The 21,190-nt window shown below is 44.7% G+C and overlaps 1 protein-coding gene across 2 annotated transcripts; it reads left to right on the top strand.

Annotated features, from left to right (window-relative positions):
• The first annotated feature begins 2,720 nt into the window (after nt 1-2,720).
• GOSR2 (golgi SNAP receptor complex member 2) lies at nt 2,721-15,356 on the top strand. 2 transcript variants are annotated; one of them, XM_061589018.1, is made up of 7 exons: nt 2,722-2,805; nt 3,247-3,423; nt 8,366-8,430; nt 9,514-9,622; nt 10,845-10,977; nt 11,602-11,742; nt 14,024-15,356. In XM_061589018.1, the coding sequence occupies exons 2-7, from the start codon at nt 3,395-3,397 to the stop codon at nt 14,183-14,185; spliced, it is 639 nt and encodes a 212-aa protein (XP_061445002.1). In that variant the 5' UTR covers nt 2,722-2,805; nt 3,247-3,394; the 3' UTR covers nt 14,186-15,356. The 2 variants fall into 2 exon arrangements, with proteins under 2 accessions (XP_061445003.1, XP_061445002.1); XM_061589019.1 differs by lacking the exon at nt 11,602-11,742 and having other exon boundaries at nt 2,721-2,805.
• The last annotated feature ends 5,834 nt before the right edge of the window (nt 15,357-21,190 follow it).

Below are 21,190 nucleotides of genomic sequence, written 5' to 3'. Positions count from 1 at the left end.
TGTTTATTGATCTGACTAAGGCCTTTGATACTGTAAATCGAACTGCTCTCTGGACCATCCTTCTGAAAATTGGATGCCCTGATAAATTTGTGAATATTTTGCGACTCCTCCATGACAACATGACGGCGACAATTTTGGATAACAGTGGCTCTCAAAGTGATCCATTCAAAGTGGGATCAGGTGTCAAACAGGGATGTGTCATTGCTCCGACCTTATTTGCTATTTTCACCACCATGATTCTACACCTTGTTGAGGGGAAACGTCCCACTGGCATGGAAATCACATATCGTACAGATGGAAAGCTTTATAATCTCAGTAGTCTGAAAGCAAAAACTAAGGTAATTACAACCTCAGTTGTAGAATTTCAATATGCCGATGATAATGTAGTCTCCGCACATTCAGAGGAAGATCTTCAAACTATCCTAAATGTCTTTGCAGAAGCATATGAAAAGCTTGGCCTCTCGCTTAACATCAAAAAAACCAAAGTGCTTCATCAGCAAGTGCGAACCAATCCTTTTGTAGCACCATCAATCCAGCTTAATGGTGTGATGCTAGATAATGTAGATCACTTTTCTTATCTTGGTAGCCATCTCTCTGTAAAAGCTGACATCGATGCTGAAATTCAGCATCGTCTGAGCTCTGCGAGTGCCGCATTCTCCCGAATGAAGCGTAGAGTGTTCAAGGATCGGGATATTCGCAGGGAGACCAAAGTGCTTATTTACAAAGCCATTGTACTACCGACCTTACTGTACGCCTGTGAAACATGGACCATCTATAAACGCCACTCCCAACTTCTTGAGAGATCCCACCAACGCTGCCTCCGGAAAATTCTGCAAATTACTTAGGAAGATAGGCAGACAAATGTTAGCGTATTGGAAGAAGCAAAGACCACCAATGTTGAAACAATGATCCTCCAACATCAACTTCGCTAGACCGGCCATGTTGTTTGAATGCCTGATCACTGTCTTCCAAAGCAGCTACTTTACTCCCCACTTAAAGATGGAAAACGTAATATTAGTGGACAGCAAAAGAGGTTTAAAGATGTTCTCAAAGCTAATTTAAAAAAAGTAACATGAGCATCAAGAACTGGGAAGCCTTGGCCCATGAGCATCCCAACTGGAGCTCAGCCATTATCAAAGGTGCTATGGACTTTGAAGAAGCACAAGTACAGGGTGAAAGGGAAAAACGAGCTAAGCGGAAGGCACGTCAAGCAAATCCTCATCGTGACCATCTTCCATCTGGAAACCTATGTCCTCACTGTGGGAGGCTGTGTGGATCCAGAAATGGCCTGCACAGTCACTTACGGACCCACTGTTAAAGACCTTACCCTGGAAGACAATCTTACTCGGCCACGACTGATTGCCAATGAATGAATGAATTTATTTATAGAAAAAAACCTTATTTATTTATTACTATGTTTACATCTCACCTTTCTTCCAAAGAGCTCAAGATGGTGTACATGATTCTCCTCCCTCTCCATTTTATCCTCACAACAACCCTGTGAGGTAGGTTGGGCTGAGAGATTTTGACTGGCCCAAGGTCACCCAGCAAGCTTCATGGCTGAGTGGAGATTTGAACCCTGGTATCCCAGGACCTAGCCCAACACTCTAACTATTACACCACATCTTCTGGTGAGAAAATTTCTATCTTGCATCAATTTTAAATGACAATACAATAATACTGTAATATTAAAATACAAAGAATAATAAAAATACATAATATACACATTAAAATTCATTTAAAAGCTGCAGCAGAAGAGATCACAGGTAAAGTGACCTTAGCAAGTGAAAGCCTGCCAAAATTTGTTCTTACCAGCCAGTAAAAAATAACGAGACATGTATGCTAACATGACCATCTTGGCTGCAGCTCATTAGTCTGCCTTTACAGCATCTATAATTAATTCATTGGGGCAGGACTAAAAGCAAGGTCTTGTTGGCTGAGGCGGAGATAGTCAAACATGCAAGAACATTACTGTAAGATTAGGGGCATCAGCTCTGAACTCCAAAAGGGCTCCTCAGGCCCCAGCTGGGGTGGAAGAACAGGATGGGATGGTGGTGCGAGCAATGGATTAGGAATGCACAGTTGGTTATATTAGTGGAAAGGTAATTTCCTGTAAATTTGCAAAGTCCTCAGTTTGACCTGTGGCTGAATAATTAGAGGCACGTTTCTCCTTAGTCTATTAGCAGTTGAAGGTCATGCCATGTATTTCCTGAAAAGCAATTATCTTCAAATTACCAAGAAGGTATTTTTAAATTACCCAGTATTTTTAGGCTCTCACAAGGCAAATATAAGCGTTAGAATTGCTTTGCTGGATCAGATCAAAGGTCCATCTAGTGCAGCATTTTTTCAACAGCAGCCAGCCAAATGCCTCTCTAGGGGCGGCATTCATAAAGAAAGCATGAAAAGATCACGATTGTTCATTCAGGCAAAATGTAGTTATTCAAACTGGATGAACACCCCACAGGAGGGCTAAAGTCTTGGATATGAAATTCTATTTTATTCCTGCCTGCCTCAACCCACGCAATCAATTAGTTCTTCAAGGCAGTCAGAAGTCCTTCTCCTTCCCATCTCACATTGCCATTTCTGGGCCTCGGCTTTTTATTTTTTTCTCCTGTCACTCGCTAGGCTCCAAAGGGTCAGAACCTGGCTTGTTTAACGTGTAAACGCATTTAAGATGAATTTTCCCCTTTAAGGGGGTGGCCAAGCAGAATCGCACTCCCCCCGCTTACTTCGCGGTCCCACTGAAAATCGCCATCCGCAATAGGCTGTTGCGCGTCCACTGGAGGGCTTTCTATTTTACGGGAGGTGAATTTGCTTGGGATAGCAGAACTTGACTGAGCTAAGAGTCTTTGTATTATAACTCCTTGTTAAATCCCCCCTCCACCCTTCATAATTGTGTCGGGGGAGATACTGTTGTTGTCGGTATTGCTAAAAAAATCGGGAATCAGAAATCCTTACTTCAAATCACAGAGATCTACTAGAGATCTGCGTATCCCATGGAGCAGAGGATAAATACCATTATTCTCATCTACTCAGTTTGCAGAAGCCGCTGCTCAGCTGCATATGTTAATTTCAGTGCAAGGAAACATGAAAATGTCCTGTAGACCGACATTAACTGTAGGAAGGATAGGGGGCAACTAAAATGGAAAGCCCTGACTAGCAAACACTTGAGAAATCAATGAAATTAAAATGTTGCTAATACTCTGGCGGTTCAGCCTCCTCCTCATTTTTTGTAATTGTTCTCAGGCACCAACAAAGACAGGCGGCTCCGGGTCGATGACATCACAAGCGGGCCTTCGACAAGCAGGAAACCGGAAGTGCCGGTCTCGGGCCGGCTGACGTGTTAGAGTGTGCCCTGGCAGTGTACTCCAGTCCAGTCGGATGAACGGCCACCATGGAGGCGCTTTATCACCAGACCAACAAGTGCGTGGGGAGGTGGGGGAGGGTTGTAACCACGGGGGTCTCTTTCGGAAAACGGAGGCGTTGTATAAATAAATTGGAGAGCCGGGGGAGGGTCGTTTCAGCCCCGGGGAGGGGGCTTGTAAGTGGGGGTAACGAATAGTATTCCAATGAAAATCTGACATTTGTATGTGTAATGCTTACAACAACCTTATCCGGTAGGTCAGTATTAGTCTCTTCGGGGGCGGGGCGGGGCTACACAGTTTCCTAAAGACCACTTGAGAGTGGAAGCGAGGAGACTCCGTTTGAATGAAATGTACCATGTTTATTAATTTTGTGTTGCTATCCACCCACCGAATATCTCTGTTTAACTTGTCTAAATTTTAGTTTAACAAATATAAAGCACCTTGCCTAGCTTTGGTACTTGTGCCACTGATACTCAGTCCAACAGCAAAAGGCTACGGTAAGAGATTTGGACAAGGAAGGATTTTTTTGCCCCCCCCCCCAAAAAGATCTACCACTAGTGAAAGTAGAGAAATCATAGTTGTTGCAGTAGGTGGTCAGACGTTTTGACATAATGGTTCTGAGCAATGTTCAAATGCAACGGAGTATTGAGCATCTGTTGCTCTAGAAGAGTTGCTGATTTTAGCTTACACTCTCAGGCGCTATACTTGCTGCATAAGCAATATTCCCCCCCCCCCAAATTTTGTGACCTCCATCATAGTATTCCACAGAGCCCTTTGGATGATGGTGTAAGTTTTAGCCTAATGCAGCAATTAAAAGCTCATCATCTTTATTTCATTCAAAACCTATACAGAGATAGCAAAACAATACTTTTATTAGGATCAGTCAAAGTCCGCGTAGTGTAATGTGCAAACTTCCTAGTTAACCAGAACTTTTATTGAATATGGTTTTTAAGATAAGTATAGGGAGAGAAAAGAAAAAAAGATATCACTGAACACAATGGGAGCCCAGCTCTGAACTTTGTAGTAGCTTAAAGGTGGGATGAAAGAAGGTCATCTTGAGGGTGAGCTGTATAGTCCTATGAACATATACTCAGAAGCAATCCCAGATCTTCAGTTGTGTTTATTTCCAGGTCCGCAGGGTTGCAGACTTAATCATGTTAAGCAATGGGCCTGTTCAGAAGTTTCTCCTCATGAGCAGGGTCCCTGACTTACTCCCTTCTGACCTTGATGTGCTTGGTGAAGGTTTGGAGGGGAAGCCTACATCAGCTAAATGTGCAGACTCCCATTTCAGAGGGTGAGAGGGCCAGAACCAGCTGAGGACAGTGATGTTGGGGATGGGTCCATCATGTGCACTCCCGTTTCCCCCTTCATGTGTTGGCCCTATGTGTGCGTTTGTGTAACTTCTGAATAGGGCAGGGCTGGGAAACCTGTGGCCCTCCAGATGTTGGTGGATTCCCATCAGCCCCAGCCAGCATGGTCAGTGAGCAGGTATGATGGGTATTGTAGTCTAACCACATCTGGAGGGTCAGGGTTTCCCCTATCCCCGCCTTAGATGGTACACTGTAATGCTGGTATTTCTCTTCTTTATTTCTCTGCCTTGTTTAAATTATGTATCTGTTTTTAATTAGACAAATGTACAACTTTATATAAAAATATCTAGATTCTTCAGTAGGCAGAAAAAGAAACTGCATCAGGATTTTAACAATTTGCTCCTTCATGGAAAAAAGAGTATTTACAAGTGAAAAATCGCCAGCAATTCTGGGGAGATGTTCTGTTGCACCATGTGAAGTAATGAAAGTTTCCTGTGAACTCAAAGCACCTGTCCACAGGAAAATAGATAAATCTGTCTAATCTTTGCATTGCTTATTGTTTGCATCATTCACAGTGCAATCTTATACTTGTGTGCTGAGAAATCAGTCCCATGAGTTCAGCAGGGCTTACTGCTGGGTAAGTGGGTATAGGACTGAAGCCTCATCCATCAGTTATTGATGAATAGTGACAATAGACGATGGGTGTGGGGTGTGTGTTGATGTCAAACAATTTCACAAATAGGGACTACCTTGGAGTTGTTGTGCCTGAAATAAGCATCATGGAAGTGATGGGTACATTTGGGGCAATAGGGGAGGAGAAAAGGGGAAAGATCACCTTAGTGACTATTGCAAGGGCTGCTGTTGAGAGGTAGGAGTTCGAAAGACTGCTGTGAGAGACTTTATAATTAAGAGAGTCAAGTGATGGTTAACTGTTATTTACAGCACAATCCTAGACATGTCTACTCAGAAGTAAGTCTCACTGAGTTGTATGGGACTTACACCTAGATAAAGGGATAGGATTGTACCCGGGATAATCATACTATGTGTGCAAAGTCAAAATTCTATAGGAAGAAATATGATTTGGACTTCAGAAACATAAGATTATCATTGGGAGAACTTTGCCATTTGTCAGTGTGCAGAGGTCTTCTCACTTTATCTCATGCATCTTTGTAACAACTCAGAGTTAGGTCATCCACTTTGGATATTGGGCAACTGAAACTGCCAGAGTGAGTGCTGAGCCAGTAAGACCTAAGGCTCAGCTGTACTTTGGTCCCCTAGATCCAACTGTGTAGCATAAACCAAGGTCCAGACTCTGTTCTTTATGCACTGGTTCCCCCCTCCCAGTTTTATCTTCACAACAACCCTATGAGATACGTTAGATTGAGAGAGAGTGACTGGCCCAAGGTCACCCAATGAGCTCACAGGGATTTGAACCCTGGTCTCCCATGTTCCAATCCAACACTCGTAACCAATATACCGCTCTGGCTCTCTTTTGAATGTTGATTAAGCAAGGTTCTAGGTGTCTTGTGATTTGGAGGTATGCTGAAACAGTTGTTATGCTTGTTTCCTCACATGGTGACGTCTGTTTATATTGCCTTCACCTCTCTGAAAATGAGCTAGCTATAACTGGGTAAATCATAGAGAGCTGGGCTGAAGGCTATCTGATTCAAAGCTCTATCCAAAACTAGCAGATCCCCAGCGTGGTGCCCTCCAGGTGTTGGTACTCCAGTGCCGGCTGGATTGATGGGAGTTGGAGTCCTACACCTTCTAACGGGGACAACATTGGCTGCCCCTGGACCAGTCCTTCTTGACCCCTTCTAGACTCTAGTGACAGGGTGATGGAGATTATTGCAGAGAAGATGCTTGTAGAGCAAACAGATCCATATGGTATCATGAGTAATTCAGCATTTCTGTAAGTCATACCCTTCAAACCTCTTGCTTAAAATTCTTAGTCTTGTGGGTTTTTTGCATTTCGGCAAGTGCTTTTTATTGCCCCTAGCCTTTAGTCACATTCTTGGTGCACATAAGTCATTTCTCTGCTACACGTCTGTTTCCAGGAGGTGCCGTGGGGCAGAGCATTCTTTCCCTCCTTTCCCAACTTGATCTCCCACGTCCTGTTGCCTTTTCTGTGCCTCTGGCCTGACATCCTCAGTCTGTTTCCAAAACAGGCTTTCTAGTGGCAGGGCTGAACTATTCCCACGATGCCATTCCCACTGTTTGTTTTGGAGGAAATCCCTAGGAGAAGTGCCAGATAATCACTGTGGGACACCCCAGCAATTATCTCCCTCGCTTATACTCCAGGCAGACTAGAATGGCACAGGTGCAACAATGTTAATTCAGAATTAGGATGCCCCCTTGGCCAATGACAAGAGTTGTCTGACAAACTTTACATCTGAAAACTTCCCTCTGCCATAAATTGATTAAGGTCTGATTGATAAAGTCAAATATTTGACTTATACATCATAAATTAATTTTACATGCTGTATAATATTTCATACGCTTTCCCAATATCCAAAAACAGTTGACCTACAGTATTCGATTAGAAAAAATCAGTAAAGCACATTTAGCGTGTTTTAAAATGCTATATTCAAACAAATTCAAAGTTTGATTTGGGAATCAGCTTTATTGGACTACATGTAAATATTTTAAGACAAAGACAGTTGCCTTTGTTTCCCTTTATATTGTTTAGATTTTAAAGGGGGAAATGAAGGCACAGGAAATGGTTAACATACTATTTTTTTTAGCATGCTTATATGTACTTCCCTAGGGATAGTCACCTACAAGTAGCTAATTAAGTTTGATTTTAGATTTGACTGGTATTACAGCCTTTCCAACTGCCTGATTTGACTGGTACTTTATCAATTCATTATACTGCTATGCCAATTTTTTTAAGAATGGAAAAACGTTCATAGAAAAACCTCTGCCCTATATATCTGCTCATTATAAGTAGGTTCACATTAATTAGTGGTCTGCCTTTTCTTTTCTAAAGCTGTACTGCCAGTTCCCACATACCCATGTCAGCCAGTTCTGCCATCAAAAGAGGAAAACAAAGTAGTACCGTCTTCTGTAAATCTTCCCTGTATGGTCACCTGGAGGCAATTCTTACTCTCCACAGGTGACAAGGCAGGTGGCTTTTTGTTAGTCTGCCTTTGCTAATTTCCTTGTTGCTTGGTAAAGATTTCAGTGAATATATGAGAAACGTTTAGAACTGTTTTGTACATATTAAATAGCATTGCAAAACATGGACTTACCTACTTCCAGCATGGTATCCTCTAGAACAGTCTTTCCCAACCAGTGTACCTCCAGATGTTGTTGGACCACAACTCCCATCAGCCTCAGCCAGCATTGCCAATGGTCAGGAAGATGGGAGTTGTGGTCCAACAACATCTGGAGGCACACTGGTTGGGAAAGGCTGCTCTAGAAGTTCTTAGACTCTCCAACTCCCATCATCCCCAGCCGGCATGGCCAGTGGTTAGGGATGATGGGAGATGTAGTCCAACAACATCTAGAGATCACCACCATGTTGGCTAGTCCTGATCTACACAGTATTTGCACTGTTGTACTGGGGCGTTAGTTCCTTGTTCTGATGGCAGAGGCCCTTTTGCTGCCACTTCTTTTCCTTCTTGAGAAATCCTCTTTTTCTGTTGGAATGGCTGCTGACTGACTAGAATTCTTTTTCTTTTCCAATAGGCAAGTCCATGAAGTCCAGTCATACATGGGTCGCCTAGAGACATCAGACAAGCAGTCGGTCCATTGTGAGTAATTGATCAAAGAGGCTTGGTCTAATGTCACTTGCTTGGGCTTCCTATAAACAGTTTAGCCTCCAACATGTGTCATAAGATTCTATTTGCTGTACTGAGTGAAGGGTAGGACAGAAAACATCTTGGGTGGTAGTGTTTTTATTTTCTTGTTAGTCTGACAGTGTAAATTGCCTTTTGGAAAAACACTTTAGCGTACAAATTTCAAAAAACATTTGGATGTCAGGTCTTGTTTTAGAAGCGTTTGTCTACTGTAAGGGTCGGGAAGTAGTCCAGCAACTTCTAGAGGGCTACGCGTTTCCATCATCCCTGAGTCTTGGCCATTAGCCCATTGGCTGATGGGAGATGGAATCTAGCAACATCTGAAGGGCAGCAGGTTCTCCCCCTCCTGTTCTAAGATGATGGCTTATGTGACAATGCATGCATCTTCATGCAGCATCAGCTGGTGAAAGGCACTGTCTTAGAGGCATTCTCACATCTCAGGCACTTGAAAACAATGGCGAAAGAGGGTGTCTAATATCCATGCTGGCCGTAAGGCACCAGCAGTGGCACAGAGAGAGAGCACCCTAGTTATGAGCCGTAGAAAGAACCTTGGATTCTACTTTGCTTGAAATCCTGGTTGCACTTTGGGTGCTTTTGGTGGCTGTGCTGTCCTAATGAGCAAATTGGCTCCCCCTCCCCGAATGATTGTTTAATTTATCAGTATATTAAGTCAATGAACTAAAACTTGTATAGTTAATCAACTAAGATTTCTTTAAAGGCAGCAGCCCTCAAATTCTCATGTTTGTATCATAACTATTCGTGAATAGTGAAGTTTTAACATGTTGCAGCGGCAGGGCCTTTTTTTCAGCCAGATGGCCATGGCCATTACTTTCTCCGTTCAGCCCCATGACTACATAAGAGGCAGTATGGATGGGGCTAGGAACATTTGCAACACACGAAACCCCCTCCCCGGTTAAGCCCTGTGGTCTCCATTTCACACAGCCTGGGCAGGGCTTACAGACAAAGGCAGGCACAGGACTGGGAAGAAAGTATTGCACAGGTTAAAACAGCAAGTGACCGTTTGGCCCTCTCCTCCAGTGGTAGAAAACGAAATCCAGGCGCGAATAGACAGGATCTTCAGCAACTTAGAACGGTTGGAAATCTTCTGTAACAAGGAGCCTCCTAGCAAGCGGCAGAATGCCAAACTGTGAGTTACCTTCTTGCTCTCCTAAATTTCCCCTTCGTGTCTTGGGACATATACAGGTGCAGTGTTCTGTCCCGCTTTCAGTGGCATGCTCTGTTGTTGTGATTACATTGTTAGCCGACTTCCATATGGGATAGAGGGTGCAGGGGAATAAATGTATTCTTATAAATAAATGTGGCCACACAGCAAGCTTTTCTGTTTCTTGTTTCTGTAAATGTTTTTTATCTTGCAAATTTCCAAAACAACGTATTTCAGCTTACAATCAAAGTCTGATTAAAATAGCTAGGGGATCACAAATAAATAAGAGCAGCTTGTTAGGCAAGTGGAATACTAAATCTAAGTAAAGATGTTTCATGGTGCTTGCAGAATAACAACTGCAGGCAAGGGCTGAGCTGGATCTGCTAGGTTTGGTTCCATAAAGTCGTGGCCATGCAGAGAAGACCTTGCCTTGAGTTGCAGTAAATTTGGCTTGTTTTCATTCTCTAAGCAACGCTCTGTGTTGGATGTCGTTGGACAGGTGGGCGCTAATGGGAAGCGTGAAGGAACCTGCAGGGAGGGCTCAGAGGCAGAGCAGATGCTTTGCGCCCAAATGATCCCAGGTTCAGTCCCTAACATCTCCCACCTAAAAAGTTCTTGGGTTCCAGGGCTGCCCACTGAGACCTTGGAGAGCTGTTGCTAGTCAGAGTAGACAGTAGTGGGCTAGATGGTCTGATTCCAGTATAAGCCAGCTTTGTATTCAGTAGAGACTGGAGCCCATTGGGACTGGTGGGATGGAAGGCGGAGAGCCCAAACTGCAGGCAGAGCCACAACCAACGATAGGCGGAACCGCACCCAATCGCAGGTGGAGGCACCTAATTCTACCTTTGTCCCCATCCACCTTCTCCCTGCTGAGTTTTACAAGGGGCAGCAGTGAGACTGAGGAGGAGGCGGCTGCCAGCCAGGGCCACCCCCTGCACTGGCTGCAAGTAAGGAGTTAGGCAAGTGGGGACTGGCCGAGGGCAGACTGAGCTGGGTGGGGCAGTGCCCCATTTGCCCTGATGGATCACTGCCCACTGTTTCTGTGTGCAAAGGAGCAGGCATATAGCCAGGTCCAATGCTTCACTAGGCAGGACTGTTATTACATCATTCTGTGATGATGACCCTACAGCATTCTCCCACTGATTCTTATATTGCCTATTTGGATCTTACTGTCTTGTGCCTCCTTTCTGTGACTTCTTGTTTTCAGCCGAGTTGACCAGTTGAAATATGACATCCAGCACCTGCAGACTGCACTGAGGAACTTCCAGCATCGGCGCTATGCACGGGAGCAGCAAGAGAGACAACGTGAGGAGCTTCTGGCCCGGACATTCACCACTAATGTATGTCCTAACTTAAAGCCAGTGGGTTTGTGCTAAAAAAAAATCCCCATCTTTTCCGCTTTGTCCCCCTGCCTTTTCCCGTATTTCACAGCCATAGCTTTCCAACTGGGTTTTGTGGGGACCCTGTGGTTCAGCATTAAGAAGATCAGTCATGATGGGCAAACTCACCAGAGGCAACTTGTCCTGCAGTACATGGATCTAGGGAAGCATTCTGGGGCACACTTTCAGGGCAGATGGAGCGGCTGTGCTTGTGGGTACACTGTGCAAGCAGTGGTTCTTGGAATACACAGGTTCTCTGGCAGGCAGACTGATGAGGAAAAGATGCTATAAAGCAGGTGTGGGGAACCTTTGGCTCGCCAGATGTTGCTGAACTCCCATCAGCCCCAGCAAGCATGGCCAGTAGTCAAGCATGATGAGAGTTGTAGTTCAGCAACATCCAGAGGGCCTAAGGTTGTCCACACCTGCTGTAAGGACAGGAGCGTTGAACTTCACTGCTGTAGAATAATGTTGATTATTTTTCTTACATGGGCTTATGTTGACACCTTTTGTCTTCAGACACCTTTGGGTTCAGAGTGTCTAGGAGAGGTAACCAAGATGCTTCCCTTCCCTCCTCCCCCTTTGCAGGATTCTGACACCACCATTCCGATTGATGAAACATTACAATTTAATGAGTCCCTTCAAAATGCACACCGTGGCATGGATGATCTTATTGGCAGCGGAACCAGCATCCTACGGGGCCTGAGGGATCAGAGAGTGACATTAAAGGTGGGCATAGGATGGGACCTTCAGCTTTTTTTTAATGTATGGGGACTCGACACCCAGTTCTTCTCTCGTTTTAAAAATCTGATAAATTTCCCAAATGTAGGACTCAAATGTAGGGTCTCTTCCCTTCTCTCCCCCTCTCTTCTCTATCCTCCACCTTACCTCACCCCAGTCATCCTGTCCTTGAATTGCACAAAACCCAAATCTGCCTCCCTGTTTTATCCATCCTTTTAGATGGCCAAGCTAAGGTTGTGCCGCTTGGAACCTGCTCCAGTTGAGCAGTAGAGGAAACCCTTTGCAGGCAGAAGGTCCCAGTTTAGTCTCTGGCTTGACCAGCTAAAAAGACCGGGTAGCAGGTGATGTCTGAGACCTCTGCCTGAGTCTCTGGGGAGCCTCTGCCAGTCACAGTCAACAGTGCTGGGCTAGATGAGTAAGCAGCCTGACCTGGGATAAGGCAGTTTCCTATGATAACCTAGCAGAGTTAAAAGAGAATCTAAAGGTTTTGCCCCAAACCTGTCCTGAAGCAGGATCCTCCATGCCAGTGGTTCCTAAAGAGAGTATGAGATTTTCTCCATCTTCCCTTTTCTCATTGGCTTATCCCTCTTTCAACCCCGTTTCTCTCCCTGTCACTCAGAGTCCTCTTCCTCTTTCTCCTCCACACTGCTGGCTCTGGTCTCCTTCCTTCTTTCAGTCAATCATTCTGTTTCCTTGCATCTCAGTCACTTTTGGTTCTCCTGGGATCGTCTTCCCAGTTCTCCACCCTGCATATCTCTCCACCCTGTTCTCTGGGCACCCCGCTATCAACAGCGCACAGCCTCTCCTGGGTGTTCTTCTTCTTCTCCCCCCCCCCTCCTCTGCAGGAGTTAAGGACTTGAGCGTCCTTGGTAGCTGCTGACGTCAGTGCCGTTTCCGAACCCCGTGCTTGTTTTTGTTCCAACCCCAGCCTTTTTTCTCTGGAGCTGGCGGTTGGAAGCAGGCTGGGTTGGCTGGCTGGGCGTGGGCCTTGAGAACAGGGCAATCCCTGATATTTTGCAAAGCTAGAGAAATCGCTGTCCTGGCCTCACTTGGAACGTAGCTGTTTTCCCCAGGTCAGAATAGCAACTCTGGTGGCCTCTTGCCACTTAAGCTCTACAGGATGTGACCTGGCAGGAATGGTTTTGCATTTTGGGTGCAGCAGATTATGTCATCCTGGAAATGAACTGTAGCCTTTTAGCACTCCATTGCAATCCTGTCAGTCAAGGAAGCAAGGAGAAATGGCTCTACCAGGTGGAAGCTCATTGGCCAAATGTTTGTATGGAAGTGGAAGGTTCCTTTTCAGGATTCTGGTGTAATAATTCTCATTCTTTTGTGTAGCTGCATCTCAGCAGGTATCATGTAGGCCTCACACTTGTTACATTTCTTGGGCTGCCCACTGCCTCTTCCTCTGTTCCCCCCCCTCCATGCACACACTTCTTGGCTGCTGTTCTAGGGGCTGCAGACACTTCAGTCCTTGCCATCATATCTCCTGTGATGCTGTTTCGGGGCTGGGCAGGAAGCATCAGGGTTACATGGGTCTGCAGCATAATTCTTGCTTCCTAAGGGAGGACCTCAGCGAAGGGAAAATCTTCACCAAAACACACACACAACAAAACATTAAAAGTGAAATATATATGGAATTTGGCCACCAAAGCCTTTTTAAATAGATACAGGTATTTGGTTACTGTGCTGATTGTGATTGGTGGAAGGCTAGTCCTCATTCTGCTTCCTAGTCCTATCTGAGCACAGGCAAAACCTTGTCTGGGAGAGCAGGTGGGTGAGAGCCATGGGGCAGCATATGCTTTCCTGGCAAAAGCTGTGTCTCCGTAGCACCGATCTTCCAACAGGTGGGCTGTGGCCCTGTTGCCACCTGACCCAAGGAGCATGTTTTTTAAAACGATATTTTCACTTGTACAAAATGGAGTGTCTCAGTCAGAATGCTAAGAAGGAAATTTCTAAATGTGAGTTGTCTTGAGCAGCAGCATGTGTTTTTGGATGACACAGGGATTCTAATCAGCTTCTGAAGTAGAAAGGTCACCAGGCAGGGAAAAGGAGAAAGGAAAAATGTAATGTGAAGTGGGTCCCTTAATTCAGATGGGTGTGGAAAGCAGGACCTTGCTCTCTTAAAAGGTAGAAGGCTGCTGCTCTATAAGGGATCCACATCTGACTGTGGAGGGTGCCAGGGCCTTTCAGACAATCTTGGGCACCGGAAGACTCTTCTGCCTGCTCTTTGCCCCTAATATTGTCACTTCTCTCTTATCACCTTCAGGGCACCCAGAAGAAAATCCTGGATGTTGCCAACATGTTGGGCTTATCCAACACAGTCATGCGCCTCATTGAGAAACGTGCCTTCCAGGATAAATACTTCATGATTGGAGGCATGATTCTGACATGCGTGGTCATGTTTCTCGTGGTGCATTATCTGACGTGAGCGACGAGAGAACTCGCTAGCAGACTGTGATGGACTGACTGCCTTTCTTCGTGGACTTCCAACGTAACTGTGAAATTCCTGCCTTCTGGATTGGTCATGGTCTCTCTTTATGGCTCATGTGATGCTCAAGTTTAGCATATGTGGCCTGTGGTATTTGGTGCTGAGGGGTGCTCATGAAGCCACATAGTGCTGAGATGGAATGTCATTCTTCAGTCATTTGGTGGGCAGATTGTCCATGCTGCACACAGGTTTAGCTGACAATGCAGCATGTAGTGGCCATGTGATGCTTACATGAGTGGTGCGAATTCATGTAGCCACGTAACTCCAGTGTGATCATGATGGAGCCCAAGAAAAGTGCATTGGAACTGCGGACCGCTTCGTGTTCTTATGAACCAGATTGCATATGTGAATGCCATGGCCAGCTGAGGGCCTTTTTTTTTTAACCTTGTTTTAGTGCTAGGAGGCAAGAAGAGTATTTTCCCCATAATGGCTGAAGTAAATAGAAATCTAGTCCATGTGCCAAAGAGATCTTTTTTTCTTTCTGAAAGCCATGGATTCTGTGTCTTTCTCTTATTTAGGACATGGAGATTGTGAAAGCTGGACATTGAGGTAACCTATTTTCAAACAGATAATTGTAAAATATTGAGGGATCTTGATGTAATGGTTGGCACGAATCACAGTTCAGTTTTCAGAATCTAGCTCTCAGTGCGTTTTTCAAGTGGCAAAAGAAGAGAGGGAGGTCTCGGGCTATATGTGTCTGAGGACATCCTGCCTACCACTGGAAGTGTAATACATCTGTAAAGATCCTTGCGAAAAGCATTTATAAAAAGCTTTTATTATCCTCAGGGCCACTAGCTCACTGCACAAATAATAGAATGTGGCATCCAGCACAGCAGCAAAGTATCTGAGAATTCCAGGTTTTTTTTTAAAAAAACTTTAAAAATAAGTTTCTAGTCCTCATGGGTACAAACTGAGAAAAAAGTGAAAGCCGGCTTTAATGACTCTTGAAATTACAGTGTGTCTTTGGATGGGGATGGTTTTCTGTCGCATGACAATGGCTGCGATTCTATGTGCATTGTACATGGAAGTAAATCCCATTGAACAGTGTTGCCTGACTTACATGCATATACTGTGCCCCCGCCACCACCCCTAATTCCAAATATCTCATGAATCTTCTTGTTTTTTGCCTTCTTCCTGTTGCACATTCTGGTAATTGGGCAGTGGCATCCTGTCAGCTTTAACTAGAGGAAACTAGAGGTAAATATGCACAGAGGCAGCAAGCAAAGTGGGCTCTGTAAACAGTAAGAGACCTGAGTAATATTCTGCTTTAGTTGTAAATTTCCTACTTGCAAACTATGCCTCAGAGTCCCACTTGACTGCTGTGTTATCAAGGTTGCAGTTCCGAGCGTTTTCCATCTCTGCCAAATGTATTAGCGCAGCAGCAGCTTTTTCCCTTGTGCTGAAATGCACAACAGTGTCACGTACAAGTTGCTATCTGGGCCTGTTCCTTTATAATTTCTTATTTGATTCTTGCTCCATTCAAACTGATATGAATAGTGTTTGATTTGGTTTAAGCAGATTAAAACACTTCCAAAATAGCCAAGGTAAACATTCAACTTAAGAACTGTGGTTCAACTCTCCTTTTTCCTCCGGCAAAAATTTGCCTCCCCAAATGCCAAGTGCCTTCCCTTCCCTTCCCTTTGGGAAATAAGGTACTCCGTTCAAGAGATCTGGAGTTGAGAGGTTTGCCGGCCATCCGTAACCCTGCTATCATGTCACATTATTCTTTTTAAGGTAGAATCCCAAGAATGTGAGGTTGTGTGTTGGTTGTGGGTGTTCTTTTGAAAATAAGTGTTTAGCTATCTAGGTTTCAGGCTGATGAAGAAGGAATATTTTGAGAACAAACGAGTAATTAGTGCTAAATAATCAAGAGTCTGGCATACCCAACTTGGATGTCAATCTTCCTAAGCAAGCTAAGCACAAGTGTCTCTTCTTCAGGAGCGCCCAATTCTGTGTATTTTCTCTCCCCAGCCCTGTGGACAAATGTTGCTGTAATGGTGTCATAGAGGTTCATGAACATTCACACTGAGGATCATTTCATGCAAGTGCAGCAACACAGCACAATTGAAGCCAATTAACAATTTTTCTTTATTTTACCCCCACAAAGCTTTGAGTTGGGAAACTGTAAGAAACTGAACTTCTAATCTGCACCTAGTGGGATTATGCGTATATGGATTTGGAAGGGGTTCCAAAGGTGCAACGTCCGATACCATAACACCCCTTGTTCTCCTGATCCACTTATACCAGGGTGAGGAACCTCAGACCTCTTGGCCAATAATGGTTGCCCAAGGGGTCCAATTAGGCCCATGAGGCTATTTTCCCCAAACCAGGCCCACCCACCTACCCACCAGCTGATGTCAGTGAGGGTGGGCATTTGAAGGCAACTCCCATCCACCCATCAGCTGATGGAGCACACCTTCAGCCCCCTCTGCACTTGTTCAGATGTAAGAGGTCTGAGCCAGAAGCATGGAGAGGGGTGTCTGAAGGTGTGCTCCCATCCCCCCTTCAACTGATAGGCAGATCGGAGCACGCCTTCAATCTCTTTTGAAGGCCCTGTGGCTCGCTTCGAAGTCCTGAGAATCAGGGCTTCAAAGGGAAGCATCCCTTGACATCACTATGATGTCAGGTGGCTGACGGGTGTCCCCGCCCACCTGTCAACTTTGGTTCACCAGGGTTTGGGCAGATGAAGATCTGGCCCTCCAGCCAGAAAAGGTTCCCCATCCTTGTCTTATATAATCCGGCACTTTTGTGTTCCCTAGGCCCAAAGACAGAGGTGGTACAGAAAATATCCCTGCAAAGCCAATTGTTACAGGTGGCTGAAGCAGGCGAGCCATTCGCCCATACCACAGGCAATGGTGGCAATCCACCAAAGACCACGAGCGGTGTGTGACCTGCAGGACAGTTGTTGCCAATTGCCGGTCACTAGTTATTCCAAGGAACATGCCACTAAACATCCTGTTGGTGGCAGCAACTTTCTCATGCCCAAGAAGAAAGTGAGTGGAGAAATGCCTCATTCTCCTTGGACCACAGTGGAGGCGCCAAAGTAGAAATTCCAAGATATCCTTAGTAAATGTGTCCAGTTGTGGCTTGAACCTAGTAAATTTAACTGCATAGGCACGGCAGGATTTCTGGAGCCAAGATAGCCAATCAGTCCTATGGCAAATGGTTAATTATTTCCCTGTTTGGCTCTGTGCCGTCAGTCTTCTAGGCTGTTGACGCCATGGAACCAAAGTTTATCGTGTGTAGTTTTAGGTTCAGCGGATTCAAAACACAAAAGAAGGGGACACCCCTCTCTTAATGCTAGTTAAACACACTTGTGTTGGAGATAACCTGGGAAAGTGTTATCTTGCTTCCTCTTGGGTGACTTGTTAGTTGCCGCCGCACAGTTAAGTGCCCTGAAGCCTTTTTATAAGCCAAGAGTGCCCTCTAGTGGTTGTAAATGCACCTTTTAAAAATATCTAGGTTCTGCCCTCCCTACTTTCAAAAGGAATGTGAGTAAACCCTGTAGCCCATATATTGTATCTCACAAATGGATTATGCATACTCAAGGCTCTACAGGTGGTGGGCTGAAGTTGATTTCTGGTGGCCAGCTGTGAAAGCTCTGGTGCACTCCACTAGAAGAATAACATGTTCTGTTAAAAAGCTGTTGACAACAACAAATTCTTTTGTTAAAATGGTGCCGTGTCATTGTCTTGTGCTGGGACACAGCATCAGTGTCATAGGGCAGAGGAGAGGTGTTGCTACACCCCCCTCCATTTCTCTTCTATAACATCACCCCTTTGAGCCATGCAGTGGGGACTGGCTTTTCTAAATTGGGAAATAAGAAAGAGTAGCCTTCCTGGCCATTTCGACGATTGGCTGCCAAGCCTAAAGTCCATAAATTCCTGGCTATGCTGTTCTAAACTTGTGTTATATTAAATCTTACTAGAGATAGACAGATCCTCTCGGAAGTCCAAAGGGACCCAGGCCTCTAGCCACAATAATTTTAAAAATAATACATGAAAACATAATAAAACACCAAAACAGTGGGACATTTTTTAAAAAATAAATGCTTTGCTAGCCTTTTGTGCAAATGCATTAGCTACTGAGGAAAAATCTAGCTTTTGTGCAACATCACAGTTGATGTGCAGCACTAAATCGCATTTCTTATTTGCTTAAATCTGCAGCTCTAAGCTGAGGGGCAGGGTCACATTTTTGTCCAATGTGCATAAACACAAGCTGTGAAACTTTTCAAATGCCAAAAAATGAACCAGGGTCTGAATGAGAGTAGTAACAGAAGAGTTGTCATCTATGCAGTGTAGCTGACCAAGGAGGCTGCCATTTTGACTGTGTTAAAGGAGAATGGTTCCCAAGTCAGCTTCAACAAGCCGTTTCAGACTTGTGGCTTATGCTGCTCATCAAAGTGCTCCAGTTTTCCTCTACCTGATGATACAGTGGGTTTGAAAGGCCATGTCATCAAAGTATCCCACTGAGGACAAGGGCTGGGCCAGATTATCATAAGGGACCCTTTTTGCCTTTTATGACGTGGGAGTGTTGCATTGTGGGATACTGGCAGGGGATTGTTGGCTATAAAGTAGCTGCACCTGTCAACATGATTCCCATTCTCCTTGGCGTTATCTCGTAACTTGGAACACCCTGGGGTGGAGTGGGGGGCTGATTATGTTAAAGAACACTCTTTTCCCAGATTAAAGGCAATTGGCCCCAGGTCTTTACTTGAGAGGAATTTGCCTTGGGACAGGTGGATTAAAGAGTTCCAAGCCAGGTGTGTTTTGCGCACTTTATAGAGGGTTGCTGTTCTTGTCTTTTCGGGAACCTGTCTGCCTGTGGAATAAGTTTGTAGTTGTGCAAAGTGAACCTTGTAAAAGAAATGAGTTGGCGTCTAAGGACATGTGAAGGTAGTGCTTTTGAGGACTGACAGCGATGGGTGTCTCAAAAGAGCGGTGCTGGGACTCAAGCTTCTACCTGGAAGCCTCCTCCTGTTACCTTGGCCCGCCTCTTGACTACATATCTGGGATGTGGTTGCTCAGTGGAGTGAAAGGGCAAGTCTGGATATACTCAGAGGCATTCTCCTTTATTGTGTCACCTGCTGCAGAATTCAGCCATAGGAATGCAACGAAGTGAGAGGAGGGGCCATAGCTCAGTGACAAGAGCAGCTGCCTTGCATATAGACAGACCCCGGTTCAATCCCTGGCAACTCCAAGTAGGGCTGCGAAAAGCACCCTGTCTAAAACCCTGGAGAACCACTGCTAGTCAATGTAGATAACGCTGAGCTAGACGGAGCAATGTGCTGTCTATAATGCAGCTTCTTCTGTTCTACATTTGAGTGCTGAGTACTCCCAGACACAAATGAAGTCATGGCAGGATATTGATGTTTTCATAACTTTAGCTCCATAACTGGTGCTCCGTATGGAGTGCTACCCACTGTGCTTGCTGACTCCTTATATTATAGGGGATCAAAAATGATTAGGGTCTGCCCAATATATCCTCAAGGTGTGTGGATCGACCTCCCTCATAATGTCAGCCAGCTTCTGAACATTCCCCTGCTCCTGTCTCATGGGATCAGAAGCAATCCAGAATACATTTATCAATCATATTTATTACGGTCGCAGACCAGCATTCAAGTAATACAGGATAAAAGTACACAGTACAAAGAGATAAAAAGATTCGAGAATTCAACTAGACATCCTTCCACCACAAACCAAGCAGCAATACCCAGGGAAGTTCAATTTAAAACCAGTACTAGATCTTTAGTAAGTTACTCATTTGTGAGCTTCCTTCTGCAGCGTATGGCAGCAGCACAAAAGCTAGCTACCTTAGCTGATATTTGCGGAGAATGGTCAGATAAAAGAAATTTCACATAAACCATCTCATCCTTACCAGGTATATTTTGTAAAATAGGAATAATTAAAACAGAGCAAGATCACGGTAGAACGTGCAGTGCAATAAAACGTGACCCACGGACTCAACTTCCCCTCCATCACATGGACACAACCGCTCAGCGTATGGGATTTTTAAAAATCTACTGTCCAAAAGTGCCGAGGGTAAAATATTAAACTTGGCACGTGTGAAGGCTTTCCTATGCTTAGGGATGGTCAGGGAAGCCAGATAGTAAGCAGGGGCAAATGGCCTAGAATTAAAGTTAAGGTCAGGATAAAATGCCGCCAGAGCTAAATGATTTTAGAAATCTATATCCAGAATTCTTTGGAGGATACTTGCTTTTGCTCTGGCGTGGCCTAAAGTGAGAATAGCGGAGGTGGAGAAGCCTAAGGTTAATAATTTCAAGTTTAATGATCATTTCCACTTTGACTGGAAAGCATCAAGGAGCATAAGAGGTGCCAGTCCCACAGGAGCAAGCATCATTTTTAACCAGAATTTTATTCTAGACGTCCAAATACGAGTTTCTATTTTAGTAACCCTGGCTTCTAATCACACTATGGTATTGGATACATTTATTACAAGTGGGTCCTGAACCGGCTAGAAAGAAAAGAAAAATGTCTGGAAGCCTTCCTCAAAATCCCGTGCTTAAACGCTAAATTGCTCTGCATGTGCCTATTCACCAAGCCGCCTGGAGTAAAACATCTTTGGTGCTGTCTCAAGTTCTAAATGGCATGTGTATATTTAAATCTCTGTCTTAAATCAGTACAATGAGAATGGCAATTGGGAAAGGGTCTGGCCCCCTTTCTTCAGCAACCACATTCCAAATGCATGTGTGTCATTCAGGCAAGCTGATGTCCACAAAAGGTGGCCTTGAGGGGCCTTATTGTGTAGGAAGATGGCTTCACTAAGGGCTCTGGTTAATGGCACTAGTGCTTTCACTTGTCAAAATACATAAAAAATGAACAAGAATGTAATTTCCTTGGTGGATCTGACCAACGGGATTCTTCTATTCCAGCAGTTGGTCTTATTGGCCAAACAAGATGAGGAGTAGGGCATGATGTTGTTGTT

The sequence above is a fragment of the Rhineura floridana genome, chromosome 11, assembly GCF_030035675.1.
Source record: "Rhineura floridana isolate rRhiFlo1 chromosome 11, rRhiFlo1.hap2, whole genome shotgun sequence".
In the NCBI taxonomy this organism is placed as follows: Eukaryota; Metazoa; Chordata; class Lepidosauria; order Squamata; family Rhineuridae; genus Rhineura; species Rhineura floridana.
Note: the sequence above shows the minus strand (reverse complement) of the source record. Positions and strands in the feature narration are given on the sequence as shown.

Excerpts from the sequence above, each read along its gene's own strand:
- GOSR2 (XM_061589018.1), top strand. The coding sequence starts at position 3,395 with ATGGAGGCGCTTTATCACCAGACCAACAA. Across the intron at positions 3,424-8,365 it reads CTTTATCACCAGACCAACAA|GCAAGTCCATGAAGTCCAGT; the intron begins GTGCGTGGGGAG and ends CTTTTCCAATAG. Across the intron at positions 10,978-11,601 it reads CCCGGACATTCACCACTAAT|GATTCTGACACCACCATTCC; the intron begins GTATGTCCTAAC and ends CCCCCTTTGCAG.